Source organism: Arvicanthis niloticus, chromosome 3, assembly GCF_011762505.2.
Source record: "Arvicanthis niloticus isolate mArvNil1 chromosome 3, mArvNil1.pat.X, whole genome shotgun sequence".
NCBI classification, from domain to species: domain Eukaryota; kingdom Metazoa; phylum Chordata; class Mammalia; order Rodentia; family Muridae; genus Arvicanthis; species Arvicanthis niloticus.
In genome coordinates this window covers 54,324,450-54,334,220 of record NC_047660.1, presented here as the reverse complement: position 1 = coordinate 54,334,220, position 9,771 = coordinate 54,324,450, and the positions used below count along the sequence as shown (strand labels likewise).

Below are 9,771 nucleotides of genomic sequence, written 5' to 3'. Positions count from 1 at the left end.
AGTGCTTTGTGTCCCACCTGGATATTAACTTTGAGCAGCTGGTATGGTATTCCTGTGACTATGCCAGGTCCTGCCACTATAAGCGTACTGTTTGTCTCTTTATGTGCATAAGTGTTCTCTCTACATGAGTACACCTGTATGCCAGAAGAGGACATCAGATCCCATTATAGATGGCTGGGAGCCACCATGTAGTTGTTGGGAATTGAACCCAGGACCTCTAGAAGAGATTCTAACCACTATACCATCTTTTCAGCCCTACTGTTACTACAGGGACACAAGAGAATGTATATCCCATTCTTCCCTCAGCTTTCTATCTAGAATTTTAGCACTGACTAATGATTCTAATCTGAATAAATTATCACTGTGGTGCTTGCCAAAGTCAACTTTCTATGCCTTTACTTTTTTTCTTCTTTTTGGGACAGGGTCTTCACTAAGTAGCCCAGAATGGTCTTAAACTGGCAGTTCCCTGCTTCAGCCTCCAAAGTGTACAACCACACACAGTTCCTTCTCCTTTCTGTTTTGAGCTGATGGTTTGTTTAGAGAAAAGTCCATTTCCTTGTCTATCCTGTATTTGTCTTATCTCTGTTTTGTAAGCTTTGAGCCTGCACCCATGCCTCCAGCAGCCTCCTGCCTCCTTATGGGAACCCCCTTCTTCCCATGGGCCATACTTTTTTTTTTTTTTTTTTTTTTTTTTTTGTGCATCCTTTCCTGACAAGAACTATATGCTTCTATATGCTTGGCCCTGACCACATCAGCTGCAGCTGGCTATGTTGTCTTTGCCTGAATATTAAAGTTCCCTGTTTTCACTTCCCCAGAACCCGATTTCTCCTACCTGGAGGCCTTGGCTCCTTACCAGCCACTGGCCATGAAGTGCGTCTACTGCCCAATTGACACTCGACTGAATTTCATCCAGGTGTCAAAGCTGCTTAAAGAAGTGCAGGTAAACAAAGGACTGGCCTGTGTCTACACTCACTGCTTCCTCTGTAGGCCAGGATCTGAACGTGGCTCTTTGTGGAGCAGATCTGCATAGCCGTGCTGTGAAGAAGCCTGTCTTCACAGCAGCCTGTCTTCAATTCTGTAGGATACTGCCTGTTACCCTTTAAACATCAGGAAATGATCTTTATTCACTGAAAAAGTTCCCCCTCTCAAGAAATGGAAAGGAGAAAGAAGGCATAAATGGGTTCTTTTGATGCGGACCAGTGTAGCCACAGAAAAGCATGTAGATGCCCTTCCCTTCCAAGTCAGTCACTGTGCCTAAATCTGAGTTGAGTTACATGGTAGGCTCATGGTTGTTTTGCATTTTCTGTAAGAAAAGGAAAAGTAATTCAAGTGAAGTGGAGGTTTCTGCACAGGGTGGCAGAAGATGAGCCAAGGCATTGGGTCAGAAAGTGGTGGAGGGGGAACAGTTAGAGCTGGCAAGGACCACAGCTTTTCATCTCTAAGCAACTTCAAGTCAAAGTCCCAAAGCCAGCTTCACGCCTGTGTCACATGCTAATCTTAGATATCAGAGGCTATCTGGTACACACTTCCAGTGACACTCTGGAGGATGCTCAGGCTGAGGCAGGGGACAGAGCTTTCAGATGCTAGCCAGGTCAGGAAAAACACAAGGCCCTGAAAGTACTAGCTAGAAAGGACAAGTTTATTAGATACAATCAGGCCTAGCCGCTGGAAACCTTCATTCAAAGGATTTGTGGTTTAATCCAAACTCTCAGGGCAGGGCCAATTCACTGACCTGTGGACCGAGAGCATTAGTGTTCAGCTGGGTGATATCTGTACAAATAGTTTCATCTCTGATTCACTCTCATACTCAGGTAGGCATGTGGCCTGCCAGTTTCCAGTGATCTGAGAATAGCCTAAAATACACCAAACCCAGAGTACTGGGCTAGCACAAAGCCAAAATTCTTGCTAGTTAGTCAAGGGCTTGTAATAGCTCAGAGTGCAGGTATCATAGGAAGACTGCACCTAAGGAGCTGAGCTCAGCTTAGGGAGTAGACACAGTGGATGTCACCACCAAAGTTACTTAGATGTAGTAAAAAGTGAAACCAAGTGCAGAGAGGTAGCGGGCCCTTCCCTCAACCACCTAGGTTCCTTGAGCATACTCATCTCCGCATGGGTTAGCCAGCTCTGAGAGAATGTGCTCTAGCGGCCTGACTGTGGGCTTGAGCACTCAGGATGCTACAAGGGTCAGGAAGAAGCCTGGGGCTGCTGCTCTGAACCCAGTGCCTGCCCTTTTATGTGACCTCTTTGTCGCATTGCTCCTCAGCCCCTGCACGTGGTCTGTCCTGAGCAGTACACCCAGCCACCCCCAGCCCAGTCCCACAGGATGGACCTCATGATCGACTGCCAGCCACCAGCCATGTCCTATCGGCGGGCTGAGGTCCTCGCCCTGCCCTTCAAACGACGCTATGAGAAAATTGAAATCATGCCAGAGGTGAGCTGCTGCCCTTTCACCCTTAAAGCCTTGTTCCCACCAGAGTGCCCTGAGGGGCACGGCCAGTCTCTCAAAAAAGGAAGGAAGGAAAGAACACAGACCGTCAGGCAAATGACTGCTCCTTATGTTAGCCTTCACTGGTGTGGACCTGCAGGGGACCTCCTGAGTCTCCACCATGGCAGATGCTAGTGCCCTCTGAGGGTTTCCCATCCTTCCTAGAATTATGTATGAGAAAGGAGAAATGTAAACTTAGAACCTTTACATGATGTGCACACAACTGTCTAAAAGTCCGAATGGCTTACATTCTTAGTGCTAGCTTAAATTCCAGCACAAGGAAATGTAAAAGGCACATTGTACAGATGCTGCCACGCTAAAGTAGTGCTGTGCACAGGTGATTCCGCTAGGAAAGAGAACGAGGAAGGGGTGACCGTAGAGCAATAGGGAGCTGCTACCCAGGGACCTCCAGCACTTGGGTTCCTCAGTGTCTGTCACAGATCTTCGAACATCTTTGATTTGAGTAAAAGGCTTCCCCTGAGAAAAGTTATCAGTTCCAGAAAACAGATGGCTCAGCTGTGCAAGGTTCTCCAAGTTTCTCTTATAGATGCTCTGCTCCCTCCTCTGCTCCACCACCATCCTTTTAGCTTCTGAGGATGCTTTCTCCAGGTACTGCTGCATGTGCAGGCCAAGGCTGTCGCCAGCCTGAACTGTACAGAGAACAGTCACTCATGGGGCAGACTGTGTGTGTGAGCAGGGTGGAGGTGAAGGATGTGACCTGGCATAGTCAGGTGTGGGCTAGCTGCCACAGTGTGGGACTCCTCACCTCCTCCACGCTTTCTTCATGGAACAGCCCTCTCATCGGTTGTCAGTGTTAATGCTATAAAGCTGCTTCTCCTACCCAACTGGCATTGAATACCAATGCTTACGGAATGGCGTCTTGCACACTTAAGTTTGTTTTTAAATGAAAGCAGCATGGCTTGTTGGAAAGCTGTACATATGAGGACAGCACATAGCCAGGCCAGAGCACCAGGACCTCAGAGATCCGAGCTCACTGCAGTGTGTGCACTGTGGCTGCACAGGAAAAGGCATCATCTGGCTCAGGTCACAGTAGGAGACACTTGTCCTGCCATTGACAGGCACAGATTGCTGGGGATCAAAACATGTAGTCCATTTGCAGTGGCCACCTAGAGAAAGTCTAGGGTTAGCACAAGAAAGAGCGAAGGGAATCTGCACCTGGGTTGTGTGCTGAGGAATCTGGTAGGTTCTGAGAGGACTTTAGAAATTACCTGGAGCCCATGAGTGATGCCAGGAAGTGGAGGCATTCGGGTGCATGCGCCCAGCAGATGTCGCCATTTTCAAAGTTGCAGGGTCTAGCACACACTAACTTGCAACTGCCCTGATGGTCCCTGCTGCGGTATCCAGGAGCCACCATGCAAAGCAATTTGATGATGCCAAGACACTGTCCTAGCCAATGGTCTACCTCCTCCTTCACTGTCCTAGCCAGTGGTCTGCCACCTCCATTCTTCTCTTGTCCTTGCATCACTGTGGTGGGCAGGAGACTTGCAGAGTATATACCTGATTTATACACTGAGTTATCTGGTCATTTTAGACTACAACAGTGTACGTAAAACACAAGGATAGTATAATGGCCATCCTTGGAAGCCTTTGCCACCAGGACAGAGAATGCTAAGAGCTCAGTGCTGTGTTCCACTAAGCCCGAGCCACTCTCCACCCTGGGATTCTTTCCTCTCCCTCAGGGAGCCTATGTGAAATCCTGCATTTTACTTTCAGCTGGCAGACTCTCTGGTGCCCATGGAGATCAAGCCTGGCATCTCCTTGGCGACTGTCTCGGCTGTGCTGCACACTAAGGATAACAAACATGTGCTTCAGGTATCCGGGGCATGCGGGAGGCTGGCTGGGGACCCAGGAGATCCCTTCCCCTAGGAAAGCTCTGCCCACCCAGTCAGCTCCCAGTTCATCCCAGTCAAGACACTGAAGCTTGGGATGATTGAGACATGTGTATACTTGAAACAAAGAAAAAACACTTTGTACAAATTCTTAGCCACATGCCTCAAAGAAACCACATAAGCCATCCTGAGTAGTTTCCTGTTACCCAGCTCTTAAAGTAGCAGCATCACCCCAACTTGTCATGGGCATGTTCCTTGTTGACCCCCATACCTCAGCAGTGCAGGGTAAAACCTGAAAGCTGCGGACAGTGTCCCTTATGATGCCTGGAATACAAGCACAGTACAGAGCCAGGAAGGCAGGAAGCCTGGCACGTGGGTGGGCAACACTCACCTCAGAAGCATTTCTTCCTCAGCTGTACTGTATTGCTGTGTGCCCTTGTAGGTAGCACTTAGAGCACTAGGCACTGTGTGCTTGCTGCTGTGTGTTGTCTGGGCCTGATCCTCACAGACCTCCTAATGCTTTTCTACCACTTCCTGGTGGCACAGCCATGGTTTGCCTGCCAGACACTGCCATCTGGTTTTAGTTAGCATGCATGGCTGTGGCCGCCAGTGTCTATTAGAAGGGATTCCATCAGCAAGTAGTGGAATCCCTGGAAATGCACAACTGGTTCTTGCTGAAAGGCAGGTATGATCCCAAGCATATGGCTGCATTAACTCAGCTGGAACCAGCTGCTGAGCCTGGTTTTCATGCCAGGACAGCAGGTCATGGCCACCAAATCAGTGAAGAGGGACTCCCTGAAAGCCACTTTGCTTTTGTCCTAGCCCCCTCCCAAGCCCACCCAGTCCACCAGCAGTAAGAAGAGGAAGCGTGTGAGTGAGGACATTCCTGACTGCAAAGTTCTGAAGCCTCTGCTGAGTGGCTCCATCCCAGTAGAACAGTTTGTGCAGACCCTGGAAAAGGTGAGCTTGGTGGCCTGTTCTGCCCCCAAAGATGTACTAGGATGTTAGAGAACAAGAAGAGGCTCAAAATGGACTAAGCCGAAGAACAGCTTCCTTCCTGGGCTGTCCCCAGACTCTGCTCACCACTAGCCCTGTCCTTTAGTCTAGGACTAGCAGCAGGTATGGCACAGTAAGGGCTGCCTGTCCTGTCTAGAGCCATGCTGTCACAGGAAGAGCACCGATGCCTGGGAGGGCTAGCATGCGTTACTAGGTAGGTCAGTGATTCCATCAGAAGTGGTTCAAAGAGACAGGCACGTTGTGCTGTCCCAGTGGCTGCTTCTTTCAAAGAAAGAGACTTTGTGTGTATGGATGTCTGCCTGCATATTTATCTGTATACCCTGTGTATGCCTGGTGCCCACGGTGGCCAGATCCCCTGAAACAAGTTACAGACAGTTATAAGCTGCCATTTGGGTGCTAGGAATCAAACCATGGACCTCTGGCAAAGCAGGCAGTGCTCTTAACCATGCAGCCGGCTCTCCAGTCCCCAAAGGGGAGATTCCCCGACTGCATTGGTGTGAGGAGGGTACAGACAGCACTACCTTAAAGGTCTTTTTAATTTTGTCTTTGTGACAGTTAATGTTTCCACCTTGTGACCCTTACTAGGGAGAGAGGGATGGGTTAAAGATGGCATGGGGCATGCTCTGAGAAAGGGTGGAGGAATCAGCTGTCTTCCTGAGAGTTTTTTGTGTTTGGGGCCTTTCGTAAGTATGAACCTCTTGGTTGGCTTCTGGCCCTGATGTCGAAGGAGCTGTGTTGAGTGTGAACACCAGTGTGGAAGGCCCAGTCAGTGCCCAGTCAGGCCTTGCTCTCAGAGGAGCTGTCCTCTTTTCTCTTGGAACAGCATGGCTTCAGTGACATCAAGGTGGAAGACACAGCGAAGGGCCATATTGTCCTGCTGCAGGAAGCAGAGACACTCATCCAGATAGAAGAAGATTCAACTCATATCATCTGTGACAATGATGAGACTCTGAGGGTACGGTTGCGGGACCTCGTCCTCAGGTTCCTGCAGAAGTTCTGAGTGGGACATCAATGAAATCCTAGGCCCTTCACCCAGAGACAGTTTGGTGGTGTCCTCTGGCTTCCAGCCAGGATCTGCCAGTGTGACTTCCTTGTACTGCTGACCCCAGGAACTTTTAGAACCCTGTTCTTTTCAGTTCTGGGCTTCTGAGCAGCTGTGGGTAACAGCATGACAGATGTCCTTTCCTAAGGGAAGTGAAAAAATACCTGGCCTGTGTTTCAGGGACTTCCCTGCCTACAGTGCTACACCTAATAAAGGCCAGTCCCCAAGGAAAGCAAACCTATCTAGCTCTGTTCTGTGGCCCATTTTGCTAAAAAAAAAATAAACATTATTTTTATAGAAGTGCCCAGTTCTGTTGAACTACAGTTTAGATAATGATTTAGTATCTGGGGGAAAGTCTGCAGCTACATCCAGCAATGAAAACACCACAGTACATCTGTCGCACCTCTGCCCTAATCATTAACCCATTAACCTGCCCCATCTACAGAAATGCAGATGCACCCAGTGCTGGAGGGTCATCCTCTGACACAGCAAGCTCGCAGCTCCCCTGGGCTCAAAAGACCCTGTCTTGAGAAACAGGAACAAGCTGGCAGTACAAGCCTTTAATCCCAGTACTCGAGGAAGAGACAGGCAGGTCTCTGAGTTCAAGGCCAGCCTGGTCTACAGAGTGAGTTCCAGGACACCCAGGGCTACACAGAGAAACACTGTCTCAAAACAAAAAACCAACCAACCAAACAAACAAACAAAAAAAAAAACAGTAGAAACAATAAATTCAGCTACATTTCAATTCTATGAGATGGTTCTTCATACACAGAGAACCCCCACTGGAGCCTATGGCAATGAAAGAAGAAGGGAGACTAAAGGGAGACTGAGGAGCCCCCTTTTGTCAATTCTGGGGTGTTTTGTTTTTGCAGTCTTAAAGGGTGTCCACTTGTGGTTCTAAGTTCTGCTTCCTCCCCCGGAGTGCCCCGGGTGCCCAGGCACTGCTAAACACCAGGCAGCAGGATGGGGTGGGGGGTGCTCCAAGCCCTTTCAGACAGTATTCAGTGAAACAGCGTGTGCATGTTGTATTCTGGGCAAACAAGAGCTGTATAAACCTTGGAGAGTGGGAAGGGGTTTTTCTTAGGGTGAAAGTACTTTGGCTGAGGCTTAAAGCACTAGGAATGCCTGGTTTGCAGACACATTCCAGGTGCTCACTGGACAGGTTCTTATTGGGAGAAGGAGAGTTGAACCTGGGAATTCACCAAAAACTAGGTGACACTCCTCAGGCCGAGAAGAGGAAGCCACAGTGAAAAGGGGAGTCAGTCCATTTTACTGGGAGCTCAGGGAGTTGTCCCATCATGGTAGATGTTAATCGCAGGGTTTCCCAACACTTACTGAGTTGAGCTAGCTTGGTGCTCTAGGGTTCCTATTATGTGGGTGCAGCTCACAGAGAATAGTACAGAGTCACTGCTTACCTGTGATCCGGGCCCTTCCAGTGTGACCCAGTGAACGCTCTTCTAGTCTTCCCTCTGTCTAGTCACACTGGCCATAGATCAGGAGTGCCAGGCAGCACTTCAGGTCCTGAGCACAACCTGAGTGACAAGTTGTTCATGGACTTGTTGGAGTAAAGGATTCCATTACTTTTGCATAGTCTTCCACAGCTCTTATTGTCTGCCTGTTTTGAGACAGGGTTCTGACATACATCACGCTGACCTCACCACCATGTCTGTCTGTCCTTTAACAAGTCTTTCCCCCAAAGAGTTAAAGCATGCATCTACTGCTATAACAAGTGAGCCCATACCTAGCAGCTTCAGACCAGCAGACATTTCTTCCCTTGTGGTTTTGGGGCTTAGCCGGAGCTCCTGGCCCCTCACAGCTAAATGTGGGACCTAAAATACAGAGAGTAAGTGAATGTCCCAAAAATGGTCAGTTTGTGGTTCTTGCTCCCTCCATCCTGTGTGAGGCTCAGACACAAGGAAACAGGACTCCTTGTCCATTCCTCTCAGGCAAGGCACACAACCCCTCGTCTCCACAGCTTCCAACCCACAGCCTCACAGTCACCATGAAAAGGCAGGAGTTGGCTTTTCCAGATGACAGTGAATGACCAACAGGAACCCTCACTGTGATGGCGTGCCAAAGAGGAGCTAAGCTAACTGATAATGAAACGGACGATTCTCCCTCCCAGACACCAGGCCAGGCTGCTGGCTTGTGCTTTCAGCCACCCAAAGGAAGGTAGATACGTGTTTTCAGGCTCTCCACAGTGGGATGATACATCAAGGGTATCTTGAACTTTGGCCAAGGGTGGAAGTAACCAACTCTGGTTCTGGACGAAGCCACAGCTGAATCTGGATAGGTGTTACAGAAGTGAGCCCAAGATGGCTGTGTCCTGTGCACAGCTTTGCATGTGTTTCAGCATTTGTATCTTAGTACTGCCGGTATCTGAGCGGTGTCTTTACCCAGGTCTTGTCACTGAGCTGCAGTAACTGTGCTTGTCTCTCTCACACAGGTACTAGAGCAGGGGCTGGAGGATAGAGACTAAACTTACTGTGTTCATAGGATTCTGCCCCTTCACACTCTAGTGACCCCAGTCTGAATTTCAAACTGTGCTGTTTTCCTGATACACAACTGTGAATCAGCCATGGGTAAATAGTAACCAAATCTATTTTTCTAATTCTTAATTTTTGAATTTCACATCATGCACCCTAATCCCGCTCACCTCCCTGACCCTGCATATTCACCTTCTGCCCTTGCAACTCCCCCACAAAAGAATATAAAGTAGAATAAAAAAATAAAGCCATCATGGAAGCTTTAGTGAGTCACAGAGTGTCACACTGTATGTCCTTTGTCCATACTTCTTTACAAGCCATGAGTCTGTTTCAAGGCCTCTGGGTTCTGCTACACCATTAATGCTGGACTCTGGTATGTCCTGTGGTTGCCCTCTGTCATGGAGATGCTGCAGCTTTGGACCTACAGGACTGGCCCCATCACAAGCTCCACCTAGATATTATGGTGGGCCAATGGATCTGGGCCTGGGTGGTAGCTGAGTTGGTCAACCTGCCCACTCTCCTGCTCTCCTGCCCCTGCCCCACCAGGGTGAACTCTGCAGCATTGCCCCAGCTAGCACACTCAGTGCTGCAGTTGCCAAGAGGCAGGGTCAGCTCTACTGTGCTGCCCAGGCAAGGGCCTTCTCTCCCAAAGTGCTACAGCCAGTGAGGGATGGGGGCATCTATCTCTCTCTCTCTCTCTCTCTCTCTCTCTCTCTCTCTCTCTCTTCTCTCTCTCTTTTCTCTCTCTCCCCCCCCCACCCCAACCCCCACCCCATGGCAATCAAGGTAGGTGGCCAGGCCAGTTCTCCCATACTCATACCCTACCCTTAGGCTGGATCACCTGAAGGCCCCACCATCAAGGGGAACTGTGCTGCCCAGGTGAGGGCAGAG

General features: G+C 49.3%; 1 protein-coding gene across 4 annotated transcripts in view; it reads left to right on the top strand.

Annotated features, from left to right (window-relative positions):
* Ints9 (integrator complex subunit 9) overlaps positions 1-9,145 on the top strand; it is an 86,582-nt gene extending 77,437 nt beyond the window's left edge. For all 4 annotated transcript variants that reach the window (XM_034497348.2, XM_076930842.1, XM_076930843.1 and 1 more), the window contains 5 exons: positions 816-940; positions 2,264-2,431; positions 4,220-4,318; positions 5,158-5,295; positions 6,176-9,145. In XM_034497348.2, coding sequence (XP_034353239.1) covers positions 816-940; positions 2,264-2,431; positions 4,220-4,318; positions 5,158-5,295; positions 6,176-6,352 — 707 coding nt within the window. In that variant the 3' untranslated portion in view covers positions 6,353-9,145. The remainder of the gene's footprint in view (positions 1-815; positions 941-2,263; positions 2,432-4,219; positions 4,319-5,157; positions 5,296-6,175) is intronic.
* Positions 9,146-9,771: the final 626 nt, after the last annotated feature.